We start from the raw sequence: 27,567 nt of genomic DNA on the forward strand, positions 1-27,567 counted from the left end.
GACGTTTAACGGCAGGTGAGACTCGAAGACGGGTGGCAGCTGAAGTACCGGCTACAGTTCAGACTAACAGCTCAAACCCCGGAACACGCTGCGGGTCCTCAGCCTCCCCTCGCCGCTGCACTCGGCTCACATCACCCGGTGGTTGCCCTCTTTGCCATTGGCCACTGTCTCTACATGGCTACGCCCCCTCGAAAACGCCTGGCACTAAGATTGGCTGTTGGGAGACCCTAAATACACCCCCATCAGACCCCGTAGCAACGGTTGCTTCTGAGTTTAGCAAGGTTTGAATCCCGCGTGGAAAAACTTGGACTTTGAATACTATGTGTAGCAATCAGTCTTGTAGAATCGTTCATGGACTCAGTCGCTACTTCATTTCTTTTTCTTTTTTTTTTTTTAGAATATTTTTTTTTTCAAGATTTTATTTATTTATTTGCCAGAGAGAGACACAGCGAGAGAGGGAACACAAGCAGGGGGAGTGGGAGAGGGAGAAGCAGGCTTCCCGCCGAGCAGGGAGCCTGATGCGGGGCTCGATCCCAGGACCCTGGGATCATGACCCGAGCCGAAGGCAGACGCTTAACGACTGAGCCACCCAGGCGCCCCTGCTACTTCATTCCCAAACCTGAACACAATACAGGCGCTGGTCATGCTTGAGAATCACATAACAAATACTATACCACCAGCTAAATGTGTTCTGACGAGGGACTTCCCGTTACTCCTAGTGTTCGGGGGGCAAGGCGCCTTTCTCATTTTTCACGTCCCCTGACTGGTGAACCTCTACATTTCCTAATGTGCCTGGGAACACAGAGTCCTTTCAGGTTAGGTCTTACACTAATTTAAGTGTAAGATCTCACTGTAAGAAGGCAAGAGCCACTCTTCTGAAACTCATTCCCTGCAACTAAGCAGACTCTATGGCCTTTGCTAACAGAATGCAACTACCCTAAACTCTCCTCCTCCTGAGTTCCCGGCTTCCAAAATGGGCTCGGTAGGATGCCCGTGAAACACAACAGCTGGCATCCATCGAGCCAGTTCCTTCTGTTTATTTTGAATCTCTAAAAATTCGAAAACATAACATAAAATAAAATATAAAATAAATACAAGCCCTAAGCGCTTCCAAATATGCTCTCATCCTGCCCCACTCTGCTCATCTGTATCTTGAGTTCCCAAACAGGAAAGCCCTTGAGACACCCCGCCCCCCCAACATCTTATTACAAATGAGGAAAGTGGACGTTTGTCCAAGTTGTTGCATATCTTAAACTTCACTCCTTTTTATTGCTAAGTAGTAGTCCATGATATGGATACATTGTAGTTTGTTTAGCCATTCACCTGTTGAAGACCTCTGGGTTGTCCCGGGTTTGGGGTTATTATGAATAAGCTTGCTATAAACATTCGTGTATAGGTTTTTGTGTGAACAAAAGTCTTCATTTCTCTGGGAAAAATGCCCAAGAGTGCGATTGCTGGGTCATATTAGAAGTGTATTTTAGTTTTTTCAGAAATGATTTTCCCTAGTGCTGTACCATTGGACAGTCCCACCAGCAGTATATGAGGAATCCAGTTTCTCTGCATCCTCACCAGCATTTGGTGGTGTCATTATTTTTCATTTTAGCCATTCTGATGCACGTGTAGTGACATCTCACTGTGGTTTTAACTTGTATTTCCCTAGTGACTAATCATGTTCAGTTTTGCATGTGCTCTCTTGCCATCTATGTCACATCCTCCTGGGTAAAATGTTTCTGTCATTTGCCCATTTTACAACTGGACTGTTTTTTGCAGTTGTGTTTTGAGAGTTCTTTATATATCACAGATACTTGTTCTTTGTTGGATATGTGGTTTGCAAATATGTTCTATCACACTGTGACTTGTCTTTTCCATCTTTTTACCTGGTGTTTCTCAGAGCAAACGTTTTAAATTTTGGTGAAGTGCAATTTATCAGTTTTTCTTCCTATGGGTCATGATTTTGGTGTCAAGAACTCTTTATCTAACTTGAGATCCCCAAAATTTTGTCCTGTCTTTTACTCAAAGATTTATAGCTTTAGGTGGTATGTTTAAATCTGTGATCTATTTTGTGTAATGTTTGAGGCTTAGGTCATAGTTTATTCTCTTGCCTGTGGTTGTTCAATTGCTCCAGCATCATTTGTTGGAAAGGCTATGCTTTCTCCATTGAATTGGTTTTGCACCTTTGTCAAAAATCACAAGTTTTGGTATATTGTATTTCCATTCTCCTTCTGTTCAATGTATTTTTTGGATTCCCTTGAGACTCTTTGGCCCATGGGTTATTTAGGAGTGAATGATTAGTTTCCAAGTGTTTGTAGATTTTCCCGTTATCTTTCTGGTTTTGATTTCTACTTTGATTCCTCTGTGGTTGGAGTACATACGCATTTAAACACAATTCGTTTAAATTTGTTGGGATTTGGGGGTGCCTGGCTGGCTCAGTGGGTGGAGCATGTGACTCTTGATCTGGGGGTCATGAGTTCAAGCCCCATGTTGGGCATAGAGCCTACTTAAAAAAAATAAAAATTTGTTGGGGTTTGTTCCTGCCCCAGAATATGCTCTATCTTGACATATGTTCCATGGGCGCTGGAAAAGAATGTGTATTCTGCTATGGTTGGGTGACATGTTCTATAAATGTTCTTCAGATCACATTGGTTGATAGTGTTGTTGATTTCTATATCCTTCCTGATTTTCTGTCTAATTCTATTATTGTTTTTTTTTTTAAAGATTTTATTTATTTATTTGACAGAGAGAGAGACACAGTGAGAGAGGGAACACAAGCAGGGGGAGTGGGAGAGGGAGAAGCAGGCTTCCCGCGGAGCAGGGAGCCCGATGCGGGGCTCGATCCCAGGACCTGAAATCATGACCTGAGCCGAAGGCAGACGCTTAACGACCGAGCCACCCAGGCGCCCCAGTTCTATTATTGTTGAGAGAGGAATGTAGGAAGTCTCCAACTGTAATTGCGGCTTTTTCTATTTCTCCTTTCAGCTCTACCAGGTTTTGCTTCACATAATTTATACCTCTGTTGCAAATCCCACATACTTAGGATCGCTTTCTCTTTTTGGTGGATTCACTCCTTTAATCATTATGTAATGCCCCTCTCTGTCTTTGGTAATTTTCTCTGCTCTAACATCCACTTAATTTGATATTGATATAACCACTCCTTTTTCTTTATTACTGTTTGCATTATATATATTTTTCTAGCCTTTTTACTCTCAACCTCCTAATATTATTGTACTTGAAGTGAGTTTTTTGTAGATAGCATGTAGTTGGGTCATGGTTTTTAATCCACTCTGCCAATCTCTGTCTCTCAATTGGTATATATAGGTCATTTCATTTAAGGTAGTTTTTTTTAAGATTTATTTATTTATTTATTTTAGAGAGAGAGAGAGAGTGCATGTGCACGCATGCACGAGGGCAAGGGGAGGGGGAGAGAGAGAGAGAATCTCAAGCAGACTCCCTCTTGAGTTTCAAGCCCCACACGGAGCCTGATCTCATGACCCTGAGATCATGACCCGATCCAAAATCAAGAGTCAAAACTTAACCAACTGAGCCACCCAGGCGCCCCACATTTAAGATAGTTATTAATATGTTAGGGTTTAAGTCTGCCATTTAATTTTTTTCTGTTTGTTCTGTCTGTTTTCATTTCTGTTTTCTTTTTCCTGCCTTCCTTTGGGTTACTTGAACATTTTTTAGAATTCAGTTTTGATTTATCTATAATATTTTTGAGTGTAACTCTTTGCATAACTTTTTAAATGGGTGCTCTGGGTACATTTGTGTGTGTGTGTGTGTGTGTACCAAAAATCTATGATGTTGTCATTTTACCAGTTTGGATAAAGCATAGAAGCCTTATCTCCTTTTGCATTCCTTTACCCTCACCCATTTATAATACAATTCTCTTTAATGTCCTCTATGTACATTTAGAACCACATTAATTTTCTATTTCTGGCCTCAACCTTCAAACACTAGACAACTCAAGGGGAGAAAGAAAGTCTACTCTATTTGCCCATAGTTTTGCTTATCATGTTTTTTCTTCCCAATTTTCTAAGATTTCTTCTATTAGCTTTACTGTTTAGAAAACTTCAATTACCCATTCCCTCACGTAGGTCTCCTTGTGACAAATGCTCTTAGTTTTCCTTCATCTGAAAATATCTTGATGTCCCCTTCATTCCTGAGGGATATTTTCACTGGAGGTAGGACTCTAGATTCACTATTCTTTCAGCTTTTGAAAAATGTTGTGTCACTTTCTGTTGGCCTCCATGGTATCTGATGAGAAATTTTCTGTCTTTTGAATTGCTATTTCTTTACTGACAAAGTGTTGTTTCTCTTTCTGCTTTGAAAGTTTTTTCTTTGTCTTTAGTTTTCAGATATTTGACTACGATGTATCTTGGTGTGGATTTCTTCAGGTTTGTCTCATTTGGGTTTTACTCAGCTTCTCAAATCCTACGTTTGTATCTCTTGCCAAATTTGAAAAGTTTTCAGACATAATTTCTTTGAGTACTTTTTCAGCCCCACGCATTCTCCTCTTCAGGACAGGAACTTTAGATCCTTTGTCATTGTCCCACACTGATGCTCCTTTCAATTAATTTTTTTTTTTTTAGAGAGAGAGAGAGAGAGAGGTGAGAGTTGGCGGGGGGGATGAAAAGGGGAGAGGGAGAGAATCTTAAGCAGGCTCCCTGCCCAGCCCGGAGGCTAACATGGAGCTTGATCTCACAACCCTGAAATCATGAACTGAGCCAAAATCAAGAGTCATACACTTAACCGGCTGAGCCACATTTTTTAAAATAAACTTTGGTTTTTAGGGCAGCAAAACTGAGTGGAAAGTACACAGAGTTCCCATATATTCCTTGCTTCCACACAGGTACAGCCTCCCCCACTATCAACATCCTACACCAGAGTGGCACATTTGTGTTTTTTTTAATTTTAATTTTTAAATATTTTTTAAAGATTTTATTTATTTATTTGACAGAGAGAGACACAGCGAGAGAGGGAACACAAGCAGGGGGAGTGGGAGAGGGAAAAGTAGGCTCCCTGCTGAGCAGGGAGCCCGATGCGGGGTTTGATCCCAGGACCCTGGGATCATGACCCGAGCTGAAGGCAGACACTTAACAACTGAGCCACCCAGGTGCCCCTATTTTTAAAATTTTTTAAAGATTTATTTATTTGAGAGACAGAGAGAGAGAGGGAGGGGGAGGGGCAGAGGGAGAGGGATAAAGAATCCTCAAGCAGACTCCCTGCTGAGTGTGGAGCCTGACATGGGGGCTTGATCCCAGGATCCTGAGATCATGACCTGAGCCAAAATCAAGAGCCTAACCAACTGAGTAACCCAGGTGCCACTATTTTTTTAAATTTTTAATTAAAAATTTTATTGAAGTATAATTGACATACAATATTATATTGGATTCAAGTGTGCAACATAGTGATTTGATATTTATATACATTACAAAATGATCACCATGATAAGTCTGGTTACCATTTGTTACCGTACATAGTTTATATTATATTACTGACTATATTCCCCATGCTATACCAGAATGGCACATTTGTTACAATTAACCTACACTGACACATTATTATTACCCAAAGTTCACAGCTTACTTTATTTTTTTAAATAATCTCTACCCCCAATATGGGGTTTGAACTCATGACCCCAAGATCAAGAGTAGCATGCTCTACTGACTGAGCCAGCTGGTGCTCTTCACAGCTTTCTTTAGAGTTTACTCTCGTTGTTGTACATTCTATGGCTTTGGAAACAAATATATTGACATGTATCCACCATTCCATTATCATACAGGATAGTTTTATTTCCTTAAAAAATCCTTTGTGCGGGGACACCGGGGTGGTTCAGTCGGTTGGACATCCGACTCTTGATTTCAGCTCAGGTCACGATCTCAGGGTCCTGAGATCAGGCTGGCGCTGGGCGTGGAGCCTGCTTAAGATTCTCTCTCTCTTTCTCTGCCCCTCCCCCTTCCTTCTAAAAAAATCCTTTGCGCTCCACCTAGTCGTCCCTCTTTCCCCTCTAACCCTTGGCAAGCACTGATGATTTTACTGTCTCTATAGTTTTGCCTTTTCCAGAATGTCATATAGTTGGAATCATACAGTATGTAGCCTTTTCAGACTAGCTTCTTTGACTAAGCAATATACGTTTATAGTTTCTCCATGTCTTTTCATGGTTTGATAGCTAATTTATTTTTAGTGCTGAATAATATTCCATTGCCTGGATGTACCACAGTTTATTTATCCATCACCTATTGAGGACATCTTTGTTGTTTCCAAGTTTTGGCATTTATGGATAAAACTGCTATAGCCTTTCATGTCCAGGTTTTTGTGTGTGGACCTAAGTTTTCAACTCATTTGTGTAAATACCAAGGAGCATGATTGCATGATCAAATGGTAAGAGTATGTTCAGTATAAGAAACTGCCAAACTGGGCGCCTGGGTGGTGCAGTCAGTTGAGTGTTTGACTCTTGGTTTCAGCTCAGCTTGTGATCTTGGGGTTGTGAGGTCAAGCCCCGCATCAGGCTCAGCACTGAGTCTGCTTGAGTTTCTCTCTCTCTTTCTCTCTGCCCCTTTCCTCCTCTCTCTCTCTCTCTCTCAAATAAATAAATAAATAATTCTTTAAAAAAAAGAAACTGGCAAACTGTCTTCCAAAGTGGCTGTACCATTTTTCATTCACACCAGCAGTGATTGAGAGTTTTTGTTGCTCCATATCCATGCCAGTGTTTGGCTATTGTCTGTGTTTTGGATTTTGGCATTTCTAATAGGTGTATGGTACTAGCTCATTGTTTTTATTCACAATTCCCTAATGAGATATGATGGTGAGCACCTTTTTATATGTTTACTTGCTATCTTTATATTTTCTTTGGAGAGATGTCTCTTGAGGTCTTTTGCCCATTTTAAAAATTGGGTTGTTTATTTTCTTATTGTTGAGTTCTAAGATTCTTTTAGTATTTTGGGTAACAGTCCTTGATCAGGCATATATTTTGCAAATCTTTCCTGACAAACTTGGCTTATCTTCTCATGCTCTTGATTCCTCCCCTCTCCCAATTCTAGTTTCTCTCTGTTGTTCAGATGGGGTCATTTTTATTGTTCTGTCTTCAAGGTTATTAATTTTTTCTCTGTCCCTTCCAGTCTGCTGTTGAGACTGTACTTTGAGTTTTTTATTTTGGTTATTTTATTTTACTTCTTAAATTTCCATGAGGTTCTCCTTTATATCTTCTATTTCTGCACCAACACTTTCTATCTCTTTTTGTTTTTCTCTAATTTTCTCTTTCTCTGCTGAGACTCTATGTTTTCATTTTTTCACGCGTATTTGTTGCTTGTTGAAGCATCTTTAGGATGGTCCCTTTACAAATCTTTTTTTTAATTTTTAATTTTTAAAAAAGATTTTATTTATTTATTTGACAGAGAGCGTGAGAGAGCACAAGCAGGGGGAGCGAAAGGCAGGGGGAGAGGGAGAAGCAGGCTCCCTGAGGAGCAGGGAGCCTGATGTGGGGGCCCTGGGATCGTGACCTGAGCCGAAGGCAGAATCTTAATCGACTGAGCCACCCAGGCGCCCCCCCCCCCTTTAAAAATCTTTGTCAGGTAATTCTACTAGCTCTGTCATTTCAGTTGGAGCATCTGTCTATTGTCTTTTTCTTTTTTTTCATTCGGTTTGAGATCTTTCTGGTTTCTGAGAAATATTTGATTGAAACCTGTACATTTTGGGTATCATGTCATGAGACTCTGAAACTTATTTAAAACATCTATTTTAGCAGGTCTCCTCTGACACTGCCACCATTAGGAAAGAGGTGTGTTGTATCATTACTGCCAGAAGGAAGTAGAAGTCCAGGTACCCCCTTGGCCTCCACTGATCCAGAGGGGAGCTCTTCATTACAGCTGGGTGGGGCTGAGAGTTTCTGCTCCACACTAGGCCTCCACTGTTAGTTTTTTGACTGGGAGGAGTTGGAGTGCTGAATTACTGCTTCCTTTATCACTAGGTCATCTGACCCCCTTTATCATTGGGCAGTGGTAAAAGTCCTAAATCTCCACTAGGTCTTCTCTGACATCGCCTCAGGGGAAGTGAAGGGGTACCTCATTCCTGCCAAGTGGGGGTGGAATTCTAGGCTCCCTACATTTTTTCTACTAACACAGTGTGTGGGTGGGTCTTGTTACCTGTCAGTGGTGATGAAAGTCCCTGCTCTGTACTTGGCCTTCTCTGATACCATGCCAGCAGGGAGGGGGTTGGGGTTGTTGGGGCATGTCATTACAGCCTCATGAGTGTGGAAGTCTAAGCTCCCCATTTAGTCTTTGCTAGTGGGGATGGGGATAGGGCCACAGTTTGTTCTCTGGTTTTGGCTGGAGTAGAGTAGTTATTGTCTAAACACTTTGTGTATTGCTAGGTTGATCTTTTCCTAGTTCTTCGGCTAGAGAGAACAGACTTTGGGGCTTTTTTTTGGTCTCTGCACACCTGGGTTGTTAGCTTCTTTAGCGCCAAGTCTGGGATCTAGGAGGCAAAAAGAAAATTCATGGGCGCCTGGGTGGCTCAGTTGGTTAAGCGACTGCCTTCGGCTCAGGTCATGATCCTGGAGTCCCGGGATCGAGTCCCGCATCGGGCTCCCTGCTCGGCAGGGAGTCTGTTTCTCCCTCTGACCCTCCTCCCTCTCATGCTGTTTCTCATTCTCTCTCTCTCAAATAAATAAATAAAATCTTTAAAAAAAAAAAGAAAATTCATGTCATTCTTCCCATGCTGAGAACCTAAGTCGTCTGCCTTCTTCTCTCCACCTTTCAGGGTTTTCTTACATTTGTTTTGTACATAATGTCCAGGGTTTTTAGTTGTAGCAAGAGGAAGAGGCAAAATACATCTATTCCATCTTCCCCCTTTTTATTTTAAATGAACAGAAATACTTCACACTCTCCTTTACTGTCATTTTCATGTTTCAGAGAAATTAAATACTGTGACTTAAAATGCATCAAAGCAATGGTAATTTTAGAAAGCCATTATGCCGATCCTGAAAGAGACATCTTTTGGACTCTGATAACATGATAGCAATGGTCATGCAGCGTGTGCTTATTTGCTGCAGCCAAGATTGCTTTTGCAGATTCTGCAGAAGGGATGGCAGGTCCCTTTGAATGTCAAGCCCCGTGGCATGGGTTTGTTTCTGTGGCCTGAACTGAAGAAAAACCAGCTTTGCAAATGTTGAGCTTTATTGCCTGTAGTTTGTGTTAAGGAAACTATATGCCTGGCATTCGAAAAGGCACATTCAAATTATAATAGAATGTGCCTTTATAATTCGAATGTGCCTTTTCCAGCTCTGCACTCTCTACCTCCACCCCATAACACCCCCTCCCCCACCTTCCCCCAACACACACCCTCTCATCTGGAGAGTATGATCCAACTTCCAGGGCATATGCCACACATCTCCAGCAACGGATGGACTGCCTGCTTTTCTTCAGGCAGCTCTCTATGAATATCATTTCTCACAGTTGAGCTTCTGATAAGAATTAGATGGCAGGGAGTTCAAGGTGATCTTTTCCAATAATAAGCTCTGGGAATGGTGATAGGCCGTCTTGTTGATGAACAGCATATGCTTTGCCAGTCAGTAAGGTGGGGGGGGGGCAAGAGAATTAATGTCTATCTGGCAGGGGGCTGTGATGATCAAATGTATGTGAAGGACCCAGCTCAGTGCCTGGCACCAAGGAAGATAGTGATAAACAGCAGTTTCTTCCCTCTACAAACCCTTAGTCCCTCCCTCCCAGCTTCTGCTCCCCACTCCACTCTCCTCCATCCTCCCCTTTTCACTTCACCACCCCCATTTCTCCTCCCCTCTAGAGGCCACCAGAGATGTCAGTTTCCATGGTAATCAGTTTCCTCATTAGTTTGGAGTTTAATGGTCCCTGAGTGTCTGTCTGGACTGGGTTCCCGGCTCACATCAGAGGGACCTTTCCAGTGAGCTCAAGAGCTGTTGAGAAATTGTCACACACAAGTCATCATATTTAAGTTGTTACAATGATATTTCAGTGTGAGGAGCGAGGATGTAAAGAAATTATTTCATCTTGGGACGCCTGGGTGGCTCAGTCGGTTAAGTGTCTGCCTTCGGCTCAGGTCATGATCCCAGGGTTCTGGGATCGAGTCCCCATTGGGGTCTCTGCTCAGCGGGGAGACTGCTTCTCCCTCTCCCTCTGCCCCTCCTCCCCGCTCATGCTCTTTCTCTCTCTCTGATAAATAAATGAATAAAGAAATTATTTCATCCTGTCCAGAGCTCATAACTCCTGAACATCTGGAGAATTACTCTGTTGCCAACACTTGCTGATGAGGGATTACCTCACTGGGCTGTAGGTGTTGGAATGTGTAAGGGGCTATGTGAGATTGGACAACAGGGAAGCTGTCATTGAGGGCTTTTTAATTCATCACTGAGGATTTGCTCTTTCCTCATCCTCTCACCTAGTCAGTCCTTAAGGACCCAAGGTCACATGAGTTTCCTGCTGTGTTCATGTTTTGTTTCTGTACTGACCCCTTTGTTCCTGACCCTATTCTTACCCTTCACCTGCTTTGTTACTCTATTCATTCAGTTGCCATTCATCAGTCCTTCTATATGCCAGGCATTGCTCATTGTGGATATAGCAGTGAACAAACTAGACTAAGATCCTTAACCTCAAGGAGCTTGTGGTCAAGTGGGGAGAGACAGACACGAAAACAGGTAACTACAGAATGACAAGCAAAATTGAAGCTGAGCTTTTGGACAGAGGTTCAGCATCACTAGGATCCTCGTCCTGTTTCTCCCTTTGTTCCTCCTCATCAGTGGTCTATATACTCAGAGTAGCTTCTCCTGTCTCCTTCCACATCTGCTAAGGGATTGCATGATTACACACGGGAGAGTTTGAAATTCATTACTGTCACCAGTGGCATAAGGTTAGAGGTAGGAGTGAGTCGTCTGGGAGAAATGGCCACGCGGGACCACATTTGCTGGGGCTATTTGGAAATAGGAAAGGTAGCCATTGCCCACCAGGGCAAAGGAGAGTAGTTATCTCCAACCCTCTGAGGCATTAAAGAGTGGCTCTGGCACCTTCCAGCTGCATGAGTCTTGGCCTTGCCTGTCCTCCAACACGAACCTTATATTCTGGTTTCTTGGTCAGGCCTCTTATCCCCTGATCATTCTTAGTTTGCCAGATGAGAGAAAGGGAAAACTGGCACTTGAGCCAGAATGCCTAAAAGCCTTGCCCAGCAAGCAGAAGAGATGGATGGGATGGGGGTGAGTGTGAGGCGGGGAGGAAAAGTCCCCTAGTGTAGTGGCAACACCTTTGAGAGAATTTAACTAAACCGTTCAGTGCAAGGGATGGGAGCTAACCTGATTTCTGGGGCAGCTCAGAAATCAAAGGTGACACACAGGTCTCCTGGACCACTGAGTGGGGTCTGTTCTCTGGATGTGGTGGACATGGTTTGACTGTGGCCTCCACAGTATGCCAACTGCCTACCATGCGATCCTGGGTTACAGGGCTGCCAAAATTAGCAAATAAAGGTACGCGATTCAATTAAATTTGACTTCCAGATAAATGATGAATAATGGTTTAGTAGAAGCGTGTTCCATGCAATATTTGGCCTCCTGTATTTTATCTGGTGACCTTACCTGGGTGAAGTGAGACCTGCTACGTAAGGGAAGGACTGACTTTATTATTTGTCTGTTTCCAGAGGCCTAGAATAGGACCAGTAGGGAGTTGGACCTTGTTCTGAGAACAGGAAGAAGGATTTCATTGGCAGGGGGCTCAGTGAAGGCTGTGGGGAGCCCTCCTTGGGTGGCTTGGAATTAGGAACCTCGAGAGCCCTTCCAGCTCTGACAATCTCCGAGCCTCAGAATCTCCAGGGATTTTGAGGGGATAGGGTGGGGACATGATGGAGGGGGATGGGACTGAGGACAGGAAGCTCCCAAACAGTCTGGACTGTTTCTCTCTTTGGCATTAGGATGGTGGGACGCATGCAGATGCATCAGCTGGGCACATGGCCTTCTCTGTGCATAAGGAGAATGAGAGCTTCTAGAATATTCCAAATGCTCACACTGTCATTGAGTCTGCTCTTGAGTTTCTGACACCCTTTCTCCGAGGTAACACTGTTTGGAGAGAAGTTCATCCCAGGGCAGGCCCAGCCAAACTCTGGGCTTTCCTCAGTGCCCTGCTCTCCCCTCTCCACTTCTCTCACTCATAGTGACAGCAGCAACCTACATGTGGACACCATTTCACCGTTCACAAAGTGATTGGCCATCCGTCCCTTGTCTGGATTCTCACAAGTCCAAGATGGAGTCCTCATCTCTTATGTACATTTGAGGATATCGAGCCCCAAAGATTTGCCCAGGTTGAGCTTCCACCCGGTTGGGCATTTTGATAACAAATGTCAGTGTATGCCTACTGTGTGGTTTGTGTCAGGAGCTGGGCATATGAGAACAGTAAGACCCAGTACCATCCAGTTTCTGCCCCTCCCCCCTGCCCCCCGAGAGCTCCCAGACCAGGTTGGGAGGGTAAGGAGTCAGGATTGGTGGACAGATGCATGAAGAGGCACAGGAATAACAAAATAAGTCCTCAGAGCCAAGCTTGATGTGAATGACGACCCTCTCAGGCGTGGTTCAGTGGACGGGGTAGCACACAAGCCCCCCACCCCTGACCCCCCTCCTCACATTCTTCCTCTGTAGCAGGCAGCTCTACCTCTTTTTTTTAAAGATTTTATTTATTTATTTGACAGACAGAGACACAGTGAGAGAGGGAACACAAGCAGGGGGAGTGGGAGAGGGAGTAGCAGGCTTCCCGCGGAGCAGGGAGCCTGATGCAGAACTTGATCCCAGGACCCCGGGATCATGACCTGAGCTGAAGGCAGATGCTTAACGACTGAGCCACCCAACGCTTAACGACTGAGCCACCCAACGCTTAATGACTGAGCCACCCAGGCGCCCCTGCTCTTCCTTTTCTCAAGCAGGCCACAGTCTCCACCTGCTCCATAGCACTGGCCCCCGGAAGTGTCCTTGGGCCCAACGCAGTTGGCCCACAGCCCAGCCCAGCCAGGCCGAGGCAGCTTCTCCTTGACAGGGAAGTGCGGATCCTTACCCTGCTAGCTCCCCAAGAGCCATGCAGAACCTTCCCCTCCCCCAGCCCCTCTTTTGTCAAATACTGTCTTTTGTGGAATTCCAATTGAAAGCAGATTAAAACAGAGTTGGTGCTCTGTTCCCAGCGGGATCTGGCAAGTCCAGAGTCCTCTGCCCTGTCGCCACTGTAGTTGCCCCCTATAGCACGTCTCTGAAAGCCCAGGGTCAGCAGAACACGTTTTAGAAACCAGCAACTAGCTTTGCTAGCCATTTGCTAGCTTTTGCTTATCTCACAGACCCCTCTCCCAAATGGTGGCCCAAACGAAGCTTCTAATTTGCTCTACCCACCCTGGGAGAAGTGTTCCTCTTCCCGTATTTCCCATCCCCACGATGCACCCAGGGACGGGGTCAGAACGTTAGCCATCCCCTTGGTTCCTCTTACTCCTCAACTCCACACCAAATGCCCAGGCTGGACAATTTCCTGTCAGGCTTTTTCTTTTTTTTAAAAAATTTTATTTTATTATGTTATGTTAATCACCATACATTACATCATTAGTTTTTGATGTAGTGTTCCATGATTCATTGTTTGCATATAACACACAGTGCTCCATGCAGTACGTGCCCTCTTTAATACCCATCACCAGGCTAACCCATCCCCCCACCACCCTCCCCTCTAGAACCCTCAGTTTGTTTTTCAGAGTCCATAGTCTCTCATGGTTGGTCTCCCTCTCCGATTCCCCCACATCATTTTTCCCTTCCTACTATCTTTTTTTTTAAACATATAATATATTATTTGTTTCAGAGGTACAGGTCTGTGATTCAACAGTCCTACACAATTCACAGCGCTCACCATAGCACATACTTTCCCCAGTGTCTATCACCCAGCCACCCCATCCCTCCCACCCCCGTCCACTCCAGCAACCCTCAGTTTGTTTCCTGAGATTAAGAATTCCTCATATCAGTGAGATCGTATGATACATGTCTTTCTCTGATTGACTTATTTCGCTCAGCATAATACCCTCCAGTTCCATCCACGTTGTTGCAAATGGCAAGATTTCATTCCTTTTGATGGCTGCATAATACTCCATTGTATATATACACCACATCTTCTTTATCCATTCATCTGTTGATGGACATCTTGGCTCTTTCTACAGTTTGGCTATTGTGGACATTGCTGCTATAAACATCGGGGTGCATGTACCCCTTCGGATCCCTACATTTGTATCTTTGGGGTAAATACCCAGTAGTGCAATTGCTCTATTTTCAACTTTTTGAGGAACCTCCATTCTGTTTCCCAGAGTGGCTGCACCAGCTTGCATTCCCACCAACAGTGTAGGAGGGTTCCCCTTTCTCCGCATCCCCGCCAACATCTGTCGTTTCCTGACTTGTTAATTTTAGCCAGTCTGACTGGTGTGAGGTGGTATCTCATTGAGGTTTTGATTTGGATTTCCCTGATGCTGAGTGATGTTGAGCACTTTTTCATGTGTCTGTTGGCCTTTTGGATGTCTTCTTTGGAAAAATGTCTCTTCATGTCTTCTGCCCATCTCTTGATTGGATCATTTGTTCTTTGGGTGTTGAGTTTGATAAGTTCTTTACAGATTTTGGATACTAGCCCTTTATCTGATATCTGATTTGCAACTATCTTCTGCCATTCTGTCGGTTGTCTTTTGGTTTTGTTGAGTGTTTCTTTTGCTGTGCAAAAGTTTTTATCTTGATGAAGTCCCAGTAGTTCATTTTTGCGCTTGCTTCCCTTGCCTTTGGCTATGTGTCTAGGAAGAAGTTGCTGCGGCTGAGATCGAAGCGGTTGCTGCCTATGTTCTCCTTTGGGATTTTGATGGACTCTGTCAGGCCTTTTCTGTCCCTCCTTGCCTCTCACCTGTGTTCAGTGTTCATGGAGCTTTGTTCCCCAGTAGGGGATAGTCTCAGAAAGTTTCCCTAACAGGAGCCTAAATAGAGAGTGGGCTACTTCTATCCCAAACAATAAAGTCAGTTTCATGAAAGAGATTTGGGCCAGCAGGCCTTTCTAGGATGGGGAAAGTCCCCATGAACCAATCAACTTACTCTCCATGGAGGTAGAGCTGGGACTGCAAGTCTTCATTACAGAGGAGAAACCGGTGAGCCTATGTGTCAGTCTCGGGAACATCTGGGGCTCTGGGCCTTGACAGTCGGCCATGCCCTACAGTCATCCTCATGTGGCATTTGGCGCAAGTCGCCATCCCAGCTCAGAAGCCAATCTTGCCTCCTCAGTGTCCACAGGATTAAGACCACACTCCACGTCCCCGTGTCCAGACTCTTTTGGAGATTGGTTCTGCTGCCCTTTGCAGCCTTGATTCCCACCAGCCCCTTCGTAGAACCCCCATTCCCACCAAGCAGGTGAGCTGCACCTACCACCCTCCACATATTTCTGTAGAGGCATCTGAGCCTCAGAGAGGAGAGTGCCCGCATGGGACCTCTGCTTCAGAAGAGACACCCAGAATCCAGCTGCTTCTCACCATCCTGACCATCACCAATCTGGCCTGAGCCACCATCATCTGTCGCATGGATTCCTGCCCTAGCCCCTCAAAAGTCTCCTCCTTCTTCCCTGGCCTTTGAAAACCATAAATCCATCCTGTTTCTTTTTCTTTTTTTTTTTAATCTGTCACTCAAAACCTCACAATGGTTCCCCCCTTTCAGTCAGAGTAAAAGGCCAAGGCTGCACACCATCAGGCCCTACCAAGCTCTCTGGCTTCTCCTTCCTCCGCTTCTCTCCTCACCCAACTGGAGTCTTCTGCTCCTCAAAACCTGTCAGACACACCCCACCTTAGGGTCTGTGCCCTGGCTGTGCCCTCTGCCTGGAGCATTCTCAGTTCAGACATCCGCATGGCTCACTTCCTCACCTCTTTCAAGCCTTTGCCCAAATGCCACTTTTTCTGTGTGGCATTCCCTTTTAAAACGGTAAAGCCTGCTCTCCCTGCCTAATTCCTCCTCGCCCCCACCGGCACTCCAGATCCTTCTTATGCTGCTCAAGCGCTTTTTCTTTTTCTCATAGCACTTACTACCTTATAATACACTATAGAATTAGTTAATTAATTAATTTCTATCATCCGTCTTTGCTTAGCAGAATGTATACTTTGCAAAAGCATGAATTTTTAAAATGTGTTTTGCTCACTGATCTAACCTAGCTGCCTAGAACAGTCCGTGGCATATCCTATGCCTTAAGTAATTATATGTTGCCTCAGGAAACCCTCCCAGTCTTTCACAATTTCATCCACTTGACTCAGCACACACCTGGCTGGACTTAGATGCTGTCAGACTCACACATGCCCAGAGCACACAGACACATGCTTGGAGATGCTGCCTACTGATGTGGAAATATAATTGTAAGTTGATAGCTAGACAGTTTTCCCTTTGTACCTATATATGCACATGCAAAGGCCATATGTACACATGCAGGCATGGACTAATCACATTTTTTAAATTAAGGGTTTTTTTTCCTTATTTATTTGTCAGGGAAGGGGGGGAGGAGAAAGGGAGCACAAGCAGGGGGAGTGGCAGGGAGAGGGAGAGGGAGAAGTAGGCTCCCTGCCGAGGAAAGAACCCGATGTGGGACTTGATCCCAGGACCCCGAGATCATGACCCGAGCCAAAGGCAGACGCCTAACCACCTGAGCCACCCAGGCGTCCCTTAAATTAAGTTTTAATATTGACTTTGAGGCACCTTTGTTGGCCAAATTCTATTTTAAAAATATTTCAAACCTACAGAATAGTTGAAAGAATTGACCAGTAGACACCCACCACTTAGATTGTACAAATAATGTTTTGCTACATTTGATTTATTGTACATCTATCTATCCATATATTTCTCTGTCCCTCCATCAATACATCTTATATGCGTGTCAGAGTAAATTGTAGCCATCAGCATCCTTTTCCCCTAAATACTTCAGCATTAAGGAGAATTTCATATTTGTTTGCTTTTTAGGTAAAATTGACATGTAGAGAAATGCGTACATCTTAAGTATACTCTTGCTGAGCTTTGACAAATGAGTTTTTGACCTGTGTAACTCAAAGCTCTGTCAGGATGGAGAACATCGTCGTCACCCCCCAAATTTCCATCATGCCCCTTCCTAGTCAATTCGCTAGCACGGGCAACCGCCACTCTGATTTTTTTCACAATAGATTATTTTTTTGCCTGTTCTGGAATTTCAAGTACACAGAATAATTTGATAGGTACTCACATTTATTTATTCATTCAACAACAAAAAATTATGCAGCACCTACCCTACGCTCGTAGACCTATATCTGATGTCTGTTCATGGGGAGAAATGAGTTCTCTGCGACTGACCAAATGACCAAAGGTATTTCTAGGCATGGCCTCTGGCCTCCTCTCTCCTCCCCTGCAATCGGATTGTCAGTGGGAGAACCCCCACACAGCTGGGCCTCATAAACAGAAATGCAGGCCACTCGGTGGTAGGGCGCCCTGGGCTCCTCACTGCCCGCCTCTCTCCCCCATCTACTCTGGTTCTGGAGATCCCTCGTCAGCCCCAAGCCCCTCCCACTCACTTCCCACACCAGAGCTTCATCCACATTTCTCTACACATGTGAGCCAGGGGGTGTCACAATCTCCGCCCAGGCTGCACCTAAGTGGGTAAAAGTGCGGGTGAGAAGACAGCTGGAAGGAGCTGGGCAAGCAGAGGCGGCGTGTGTCCCTGCCATCAAGTGCAGGGGTGGGGGTGGAGGGTGGAGACTAACTGGGGGCTGGAGAAGAAAGCATGAAGAGAGGAAACCTCAAAGGCTCCTGAGCAATAGGGGCTGGGAAGCCAAAGGAGCAGCACTTACCTGGAGACCCTGAGACCCTGAGCATGATGCTCTTGCCCTCCAAGAAGGACCTTAAGATTGCCCTGGAGGTTTTTGCTGTTTTCCAGTGGGCCTTGAGTGTCTTTATTATCGGTGAGTCTTCAGCTTTCCGTAGGGTGACCACCTGCTATGGTATGCCTGGGACTGAGGGGTTTTAGGGTTGAGCAGGGTTTTGAATGCCAAAACCTGGGTTGTTCCAGGTAAATCCGGAGGACTGGTCACCTCAGCCTCTCACCTGACTTGCCTGGGAATGGTACTCGTGAATCTCTGAGTGCAGTACACGAGGGTATGTGTGTGCACATATGGGTGTGTGCCTGTGCAGGGGTGCATCTGAGTGTGTGCAAGCAAGCCTTGATGCAAATGTGTATGGTGAGCCCTCCTGGGTCTACACTGGGGCATGCAGGGCATGTTTGAGGAAGATGGGGAGCAGTTCCATTGAGGCTACCCAAGGAAAAGGACTTAGCTACAGCCTCATGCACTTGAACAGGCCATCCATGGGGGAGAGTTGCCTGGTGGCAGCCGGAGGCTCTGAAAGCCCATTGCCCAGAGCAGTTCATCCATTTCCCCCCACTGTCTACACCACAAACACTTTGTGAAAGTTACATATCCACTGGACGCTGCGTTCTGGGTGCTGAAGCAAAGCAGCCCTGTGTGTGGGGGGGTGGTGGGGGGAGGCTGGAAAAAAAATTCTCGTTTGTTAGGTGGTCTAGGTGAGGACAAGCTGGAGGCAAGGGTATGAACCAAAGGACCTTGTTAAGATATCTGGGAAGGGATATCTTAACTAGAGGGGAGGGGGGTGGGGGGATGGGTTAGCCCGGTGATGGGTATTAAGGAGGGCACGTATTGAATAGAGCACTGGGTGTTATACGCAAACAATGAATCATGGAACACTACATCAAAAACTAATGATGTAACGTATGGTGATTAACATAACATAATAAAATTTAAAAAATGCAAAAAAAAAAGATGTCTGGGAAGAAAGAATGCAGGTAGGTCTTGGGAGTCTGGAGCTTGCCAGTGAATAGGGAGACTGGGCTAGAGGACAGGGAATGGGAGGCTCAGAGACCTGCTTGGAATGGGCACCAGGACCCCTCTGTGCCGAAAAGAGCAGTGTTAACCTAGGAATGATTAGCAGTCAGAGCTGGAAGAGACCAGCAGAAAGGAATTCATATGTATTAGGTACTTTGTACCAGGTATTTTCACACTTATTATTTCCTTGTAGGCTCCTGCCAGCCTTATGAGGTAGAAGCTATCATTATGCATAATAATATATACTAATAGCTACACACACATAATAAGCACGAACACTCATAACATTAGCTAACATTAATTGCACCCTTTTCTCGTGTCAGGCACTGTTCTGAGCCCCTTGTGTGGCTAATAACCTCCATTTGTACAGATGAGGGCGCTGAGGTGCATGAGGCATTAAGTGGTCTGTCCAAGATCACACAGTTGAGGAAGCAGAGGAGCTGGCCTGGGAGTTGAGCCCACAAGGACCCGATTCCAGCCCATGAATCTTGCATCAGCTCATTCACTGCTGCTCCTCGAGGCTGGGTCTGGACACGTCCCTGGAGCACATGCTAAGCCAGAGGCATGCTCTAATTTGTAATTGCCTCATTTTAAATTTCTGTTAACTGCCCATTCTTGACCTTTGCCCATTTTTCTCCCAAATGAGTTGACTCTTGAAGGGCACATAGGAAGTAGGTGAGGAAGGAGGAGTGTTCAGGGCAGAGAGTGGGTAACCCGCGACAAGGCTAGGATGAGGGAGAGCATAAAGCATTCAAGGAGCTGCCGGTGGCTAAGTGGGATGAGGGCAAGAGGCCCAGAACTGATGCTCAACACTCATCGAATAAATGAATAAGAGACAGGAGAAAGAGGACGCTGGAGAAGCAGACAGGGGACAATTGTGCAGGGAACCGTCAACTAAGGACAAGAGTTTGGACTTTTTCCTGAGGGCCATGAGGAGCCGTGATAGGGTTTGGCACAGGGTGACAGCTTCAGGTTTGAGTTTTCAAGAGATCACTCTCGCTCTGTATAGCGCACCGGTTATAGGAAGAGGCCGTTGCAACCATCCGGGTGAGAGAAGTGATTTGGACCAGACCAGTAGTAACTGGGATGCAGACAAGAGGGGAGAAAAGGGGAGATTGGAAAAATTGGAATAGAATTAATACAGCTTGATGATCAGAAGACATGAGCGAGAGAAACGGAAGAGGTAAGACGGAGGGCTTAGGGCCTGATGTGAGCTGGCAGAGGAGGTTGAAGGAGGAGAGTGGCCGGAAGGAACAGGAGTACAGGGAGAAAACCGTCCCAGGGAGCCCTTCATTAGAGTCTGACTGTGGGGCGTACAGAGAGGTAGTGCGGAGCAGGCAGAAGGGCTCTAGGCCTGGGCCTCAGGAGATGGGGTTCCAGTGCCCCCCTCCTCTTGCCAGCTCACGCGGGCCAGGTGGAGCAAATGATGCCTTGGAGCCTTCCCAGCTCTTCACCCTGTGCATGGAATCCTATCTCTTTGGACCCTGAAGGCCTAGAGAGGAGACCCTCACGCCAAGTCTGTGAGGAAGAGAAGGCAGACAGATATTGACAGTGTGAATCCCAGTTGGCAGATGAAGTTCAGCGACTTGTTTGAGCTCATACTCATGGGACATGGCGGATCCGGGCCTCATCTCACTGCCCGGGCACTCCGCCCGAGGCCACACCGCCCCGCAAGATGTCCCCAACACTGTCTGGGTTGAGCAAAGCCTCGGGGAAACAGGGAGGTCTCTTCTGGACTAGACCCATGCCTCTCTTTTTTTCTCAAAAAAGTCCAATAGTCTTATAAGGAGCACATCAAAAGGCTAAAACGGCTGGCCTTAGATCTGTTCCCTAGAGGCAGCCTCTTTCAACTTTGTTAGCTCTTTCTTCTGGTATTCATCTCCAGGGGTCTACATTTTACTACTTAAAATTTCCTACAGATTACTATAGTATTTCTGATTGAACAACTTTAGACGTTGTCACTGACTTCCTGGTATGGAAGATGAGAATTTGGCTCTACGCACTGTTGCTGGATCTTTCCTCTTTCTCCATCCTCCCGAGATTGTGATAGCACAGGTTTTGGTTCAATGCCTATGACTAGGAATATCCCTAGCAGAGCCATTTGGTGTACTGAGAGCATGCTTCCTCGCTTGTTGCAACTTTCTGTTTTCCCTGGAACTCATAGTCGCCTCGTTTTAAATTTCTTTTGTTATTTATTAGATATCTATTGACTACGAATTCATCTTCAAACTCTCCACAGACACAGTAACCTCTCCATATGTGTGAACACATCAGGAACCTATAGGTCCTCGCCCGCTGTTTATTTTCTGGAGGGCATGGGTACTGGAGCCCAGCATTCTCCTGTTACGCAACATGGTCTTCTTATGCATCTCTCTCACTTCCAGGTCCCTGAGGCATCATGGGTGCACAGTTTAAGAAGGTGCTCGCTCTCCAGGTTGTGCAAGTGTTGCGTCAGGACTTGCTTGACCCCAGGAGTGTTTTCTTAAATTTTGTGTCCTAGGCACCTGGCTTGCTTCACCCTAGCCCTGGCCCTGGTCACTTCCTTCCTTCGTTGGCTCTTTTTGCTCCTCCTGGATCCCATGCCTTCCTCTGTCTTGGTTGACTCCCTTATCTTGATGGAGCACATCCTCCAGTAGTTTCCTGAGAAAGAGACATGGGAGACAAACCATCTGAGACCGTATGTCTGAGATTGTCTTTATTCTCCTTTCGTGCTTGATTAATAATTTGGCTGCATACAGAGTATCTTAGGTGTCTGTGTCTAGTGTTAAGTGTCTGAGGCTAGAGTCTCTCTGGCTCCATTTTGCAGAGAGTAGTCCTCCCATCATCCGACTGTGTAAGGGAGGGAAGGAGACCTGGAGCTCTAACTTCCTCTTTGGTAGACTTTCAGTCAAGCCCCGTGCCTCACACTGCTTTTGTGTCACACCTGCTGGCTCGAGATTCTGAGTCTTTCCCAGATTTTCCAGCACAAACAGGCTTTGCTCTTGTGGCCATTCTCCTGGCGGGTGACCAGGTTTCAATTTTCTTTGTTTGAAGTCAGTTACTCCCTCCTTCATCTACTTTCCAGCATGCAGACATTTTGCTGGTGTCTCTCATCCACTGTTGTGGGTATCTCTCGAATTCCTTTTCTCATTGCAGAGTTGTATCTTTTAAAACACTCTTAGGGTCAATGTTTATAGCAGCAATGTCCACAATAGCCAAAATGTGGAAAGGGCCAAGATGTCCATCGACAGATGAATGGATAAAGAACAGGTGGTATATATATACAATGGAATATTATGCAGCCATCAAAAGGAATGAGATCTTGCCATTTGCAATGACGTGCATGGAACTGGAGAGTGTTATGCTGAGCGAAATAAGTCAATCAGAGAAAGACATGTATCATACGACCTCACTGATATGAGGAATTCTTAATCTCAGGAAACAGTGTTGCTGGAGTGGTAGGGGGTGGGAGGGATGGGGTGGCTGGGTGATAGACACTGGGGAGGGTATGTGCTATGGTGAGCGCTGTGAATTGTGCAAGACTGTTGAATCACAGATCTGTACCTCTGAAACAAATAATACAATATATGTTAAAAAAAAGAAGAAGAAGATAGCAGGAGGGGAAGAATGAAGGGGGGGAAATCGGAGGGGGAGACGAACCATGAGAGACGATGGACTCTGAAAAACAAACTGAGGGTTCTAGAGGGGAGGGGGGTGGGAGGATGGGTTAGCCTGGTGATGGGTATTAAAGAGGGCACGTTATGCATGGAGCACTGGGTGTTATACACAAACAATGAATCATGGAACGCTACATCAAAAACTAATGATGTAATGTATGGTGATTAACATAATAAAAAATTTAAAAAATAATAAAACACTCAGGGTAATTTTCATGAGGCCTTGGCAAGCAGTCAAGATAAAAAACAAAAAAACTGTGTCTAGTCTGCCATGCTCAATTAGAAGTGTGTCCTGTCTTTTCTAGCCTTTGCTTTTTTTTATTGTGATTTTTAAAAAAATTTTATTATGTTACTATGTTAGTCACCATACAATACATCATTAGTTTTTGATGTAGTGTTCCATGATTCATTGTTTGTGTATAACACCCAGTGCTCCATGCAGTACGTGCCCTCCTTAATACCCATCACTGGGCTAACCAATCCCCCCTTCCCCCTCCCCTCTAAAACCCTGTTTCTCAGAGTCCATAGTCTCTCATGGTTCATCTCTCCCTCCAGTTCCGCCGCCCTCATTTTTCCCTTCCTTCTCCTAATGTCCTCCATGCTATTCCTTATGTTCCACAAATAAGTGAAACCATATGATAATTGACTTTCTCTGCTTGACTTATTTCACTTAGCATAATCTCCTCCAGTCCCATCCATGTTGATGTAAAAGTTGGGTATTCATCCTTTCTGATGGCTGAGTCATATTCCATTGTATATATGGACCACATCTTCTTTATCCATTCATCTGTTGAAGGGCATCTTGGCTCTTTCCACAGTTTGGCTATTGCGGACATTGCTGCTATGAACATTGGGGTGCATATGGCCCTTCTTTTCACTACATCTGTGTCTGTGGGGTAAATACCCAGGAGTGCAATTGCTGGGTCATAGGGTAGCTCTATTTTTAAATTTTTGAGACACCCCCACACTGTTTTCCAGAGTGGCTGTACCAACTTGCATTCCCACCAACAGTGTAAGAGGGTTCCCCTTTCTCCACAACCTCTCCAACATTTGTTGTTTCTTTCCCTGTCCATTTTGGCCATTCTAACTGGTCTAAGGTGGTATCTCAATGTGGTTTTGATTTGGATTTCCCTGATGGCTAATGATGATGAACATTTTTTCATGTGTCTGTTAGCCATTTGTATGTCTTCTTCAGAGAAGTGTCTTTTCATCTCTTCTGCCCACTTTTTGACTTGATTATTTGTTTTTTGGGTGTTGAGTTTGAGAAGTTCTTTATAGATCTTGGATACCAGCCCTTTATCTGTAGTGTCATTTGCAAATATCTTCTCCCATTCTATGGGTTGCCTCTTTGTTTTGTTGACTGTTTCCTTTGCTGTGCCTAAGCTTTTTATCTTGATGAAGTCCCAAAAGTTCATTTTTGCTTTTGTTTCACTAGCTTTTGGAGATGTATCTTGAAAGAAGTTGCTGTGGGTCTAGCCTTTGCTTTTACCCACTTTCTCTCACGCGGTCTTATTCACAGCTGTTTTAAAAACGGAGTCCGGTCATAATTCTGAGTGGGTGTGGCTTCCGAGGACTCGTCTCCATGAAGTCCGTCCTAACTACTCTACCCTACAGCACTCCTATCTTACCGGAGCCTAACACAGCCCAGTACCTTATTGGGTCCCAGCTTGCATTGTCCTTTGTCTCTCAATTGCCAACTTGTGCGCTCCCAGCCTGGCTGAAGTTGGGTCTTCTCTTTCTCTGGTATTCCCTCCACTGATGCCTCACAGAGAAGATCTGGAGAGGAAAATGTGAGGTGGACGAAAACCGTTCCTGGCTCTGTCTTTCCTGGACTCCCAGCCTCCGATGGTTAGATCGGAGCGGCCCATCGGTGGCTCCTTGCCATGGAGCACAGCCCAGAGCAGGGCCAGAGCAGGTCCTGGGGAGCAGAGGGCTTACTGCATGGGGCACAGCTGCCTTCCAGATCCGAAACAGGCCCCCAGGACAGAGAGGATATGGAGGGCTGGGAACAGGTGCTACGGTGATGAAGCGAGAGTGGTTCAGTGAGAGTGTGTGTAACCTTGGGGTGGAGAGCCCCCAGAGGGAGGGAAAGTATGGAGGACTGTTCACAATTCATTAACTCTGGGCTGGGCTCCCTCCAGTAATCACCGTAGTCTTTGTCAACCTCTATCTGGTGCTGTTCACGCCCTACTGGCCTGTCACTGTGCTCATCCTCACCTGGCTGGCTTTCGACTGGAAGACCCCCCAGCGAGGTAAGGGCCCCTCTGGGGCTGTGTTGCGACTGGCCACATGCTCTTTTCTCTCTTCTTCTGATAGTCCTGAGAGGTTCTGGCTAATTCCCAGGCAGCCCTTTAGCCTGTCCCTCCGTCCCTGGGTTAGAGAAGCTGAGGGAAGGGGCCTTTTCAAAGTGCTGCAAAGGCCCAGATCAGAACTGGAGTGGGTGAGGGGAAAAGCAGCTAGTAAAGCAGCAAGCTAGGCCTGTCCTAAATTGGCCCTGATGTGACATCGCTCATCCCGGTTGTCACTTACAAGGCCAGGCAACAGCAGGGGGTGAGGGGCTACCCTGTGGCTGGCCCAAAGGGGCTCTGAAGAAGATGGTGGGGGTGGGCAAAACGTGGCTACCTTGGCTCTGTTTTCAGGTGGCCGCCGGATAGCCTGTGTGAGGAGATGGTGCATATGGAAACAGTACTGTGATTACTTTCCTCTCAAGGTGAGTAGGCCCAGGTCCCCCTACTTGGGTCCTGGGCCCAGCCCCAACTCTGGTGCCAGCAGTTGGGCCAGGGTGGAGGTTGGGGGCATCATTCCCATCGAGACCCATGTGAATGATGCTCCATGTTGCTGTGTGGTACCCAGCTGCCTCACAGGACATAGCAGCCCTTCCCTTTCCGGTCTCTCGCCGGAAGAGGAGTACTCCTCCTTGCCTGTACCCCTCCTGACTCCACTCTCCTCCACAGCTTCTGAAGACTCATGATATCTCCCCCAATCACAACTACATCCTTGTGTGCCACCCTCATGGGCTTTTTTCCCACTCCTTCTTTGGCCACTTTGCCACAGACTCCTCAGGCTTCTGCAAGATCTTTCCCGGTATCACTCCTTATGTTCTCACACTGGGAGTCTTCTTCTGGGTGCCGCTTCTCAGAGATTATATCATGTCTTCAGGTGAGTTGGCCCCTAAGACATAAAGCCAAAGGAAACATGGCTCCCCGAGGGAGAAGTATTGGGGGAATGGGAGAGAGCAAGGCCAACTCGGTGGTCCTGTCTGGTCTTAGAAAGCTACCTTAGGCTCACCCGCCTGACATGAGGCTCTCCCCTCCTTTGAAGAGGTAGGGAGGAAAGTTAGGAGGTTTGGAAAGTGGCCAATGAGCTTTTGGTGTTTTCTGTACCGCCCCCCCGCTCCCGACCAGGGGTCTGCTCTGTGAGTCAAGCCTCCATGGACTTTCTGCTCACACATAAAGGCACTGGCAACATGCTGATTGTGGTGGTTGGTGGCCTGGCTGAGTGCAAATACAGCCTGCCAGGCTCTACCACCCTGGTCTTGAAGAATCGGACTGGCTTTGTACGCGTGGCCCTTCATCATGGGTAAGGACGGCTCTGGTCCAGAATGGGGAGAGGGGCTCCGAAAGCCCAGCATGGAAGGAGTAAGGGATTTTGAGGAAATGATACCTAAAAAGGGAGGTGGAAACCTGCTTCTGTGTTGGAGTAGAGACTGGGCCGGGTCCTCGAGGCATTTCTGCTTATGAGGAGAGGCTAGAGGGCCAGCCCTCGGCTCTTCTTTCTCACCCTAGCGTCTCGTCTGGGCCAGTCCCTCTATAAAAGGCCACAGGCTGCAAGCTCATGTCAGAGAGAACCAAAACTGCTGTGGGGATAAAGGGAAGAAAGTGAAATGAAATGGCCTTTGGGTCTCCTCTTCCAGTGTTTCAGACCCGTGGGTTCACAGGAGGGTCTGGGACTTGCTTCCTTTAGCTTGCTGCTACTTTGCCCCCACAGGCAGCCTGGGGTAGACAGTGGGGCCCTCACACTTAGCCTGGATCTAGGCCCAGCTAAGTCACGGGCCGAGAAGCCTATAGGCAGACCCAGGGGCCGCTGGTAGCACATCCGGCCATCGAAGGATATGCCTTTCCTCTGCAGAGTTCCTCTAATCCCTGCCTATGCCTTTGGGGAGACAGACCTCTACAATCAGTACATTTTCACTCCTGGGGGCTTGGTGAATCGCTTCCAGAAGTGGATGCAGCGTATGGTACACATCTATCCTTGTGCTTTCTATGGGCGTGGCTTCACGGAGAACTCATGGGGCCTACTGCCCTATGCCCGGCCCGTAACCACGGTTGGTGAGTGAGCCCGTCCACTGGGAGCCACGTCTAGGATATAGGATCCAGTTCTGGGGCTGGACCTTGGCTCTGGCCGTGTCCAGAGGCAGAGAGGTGGACTAGGATGAGGGGCATGGTGGGGGGAAGGGCGGGGAGACCCTGGGCTTGAGGGCTGAGGCCCATTCTGAGGAGTGAGCTGTTCTGATGCTTTTCCCTTCTTCTCTGTCTCCCGTCACAGTCGGGAAGCCGCTACCACTGCCCAAGATTGAGAACCCGAGCCAGGAGACGGTGGCTAAGTACCACACACTCTATATCGACGCCCTACGCAAACTCTATGACCAGCATAAGACCAAATATGGCATCTCAGAGACCCAGGAACTGGTGCTCACTTGACAGACATCACCAGCAGCTTCTCGGCCTGGCTGGAAGGTGTAGAACCTGTGAAACAGGAGGACCAGTGTCACATGTGGGCCTCCTGCTCCTGATTTGGCGAGTCCTCAATATGAGGAGGCTGTCCTCTAGGCCCCTCTTCTTCCTTCATCTCTCGCTGCCTTCCAGCTCTTCTCTGCCTTTACCTTGGGGCTACAAGGGAAACAGCCCCAAAAGGCAGGGAAAGCCCTAGGCGAGAGGTATCTTGAAGTCTCCCTCACGCACAGCCACTCAGCATCAGTACTGAGGAAATAAACAAAATAATATAGCTCCTCTTCTGA

The 27,567-nt window shown here is 46.4% G+C and overlaps 1 protein-coding gene across 2 annotated transcripts; it reads left to right on the forward strand.

Annotated features, from left to right (window-relative positions):
* The first annotated feature begins 17,746 nt into the window (after window positions 1-17,746).
* On the forward strand, window positions 17,747-27,567 carry AWAT2 (acyl-CoA wax alcohol acyltransferase 2). 2 transcript variants are annotated; one of them, XM_021680569.2, is made up of 7 exons: window positions 17,748-17,958; window positions 24,692-24,802; window positions 25,190-25,260; window positions 25,505-25,709; window positions 25,955-26,129; window positions 26,679-26,878; window positions 27,096-27,567. In XM_021680569.2, exons 1-7 carry the CDS (start codon window positions 17,871-17,873, stop codon window positions 27,248-27,250), a joined length of 1,005 nt encoding a protein of 334 aa, XP_021536244.1. In that variant the 5' UTR covers window positions 17,748-17,870; the 3' UTR covers window positions 27,251-27,567. The 2 variants fall into 2 exon arrangements, with proteins under 2 accessions (XP_021536252.1, XP_021536244.1); XM_021680577.2 differs by lacking the exon at window positions 24,692-24,802 and having other exon boundaries at window positions 17,747-17,958.

Source organism: Neomonachus schauinslandi, chromosome X (genome assembly GCF_002201575.2).
Source record: "Neomonachus schauinslandi chromosome X, ASM220157v2, whole genome shotgun sequence".
Classification (NCBI taxonomy): domain Eukaryota; kingdom Metazoa; phylum Chordata; class Mammalia; order Carnivora; family Phocidae; genus Neomonachus; species Neomonachus schauinslandi.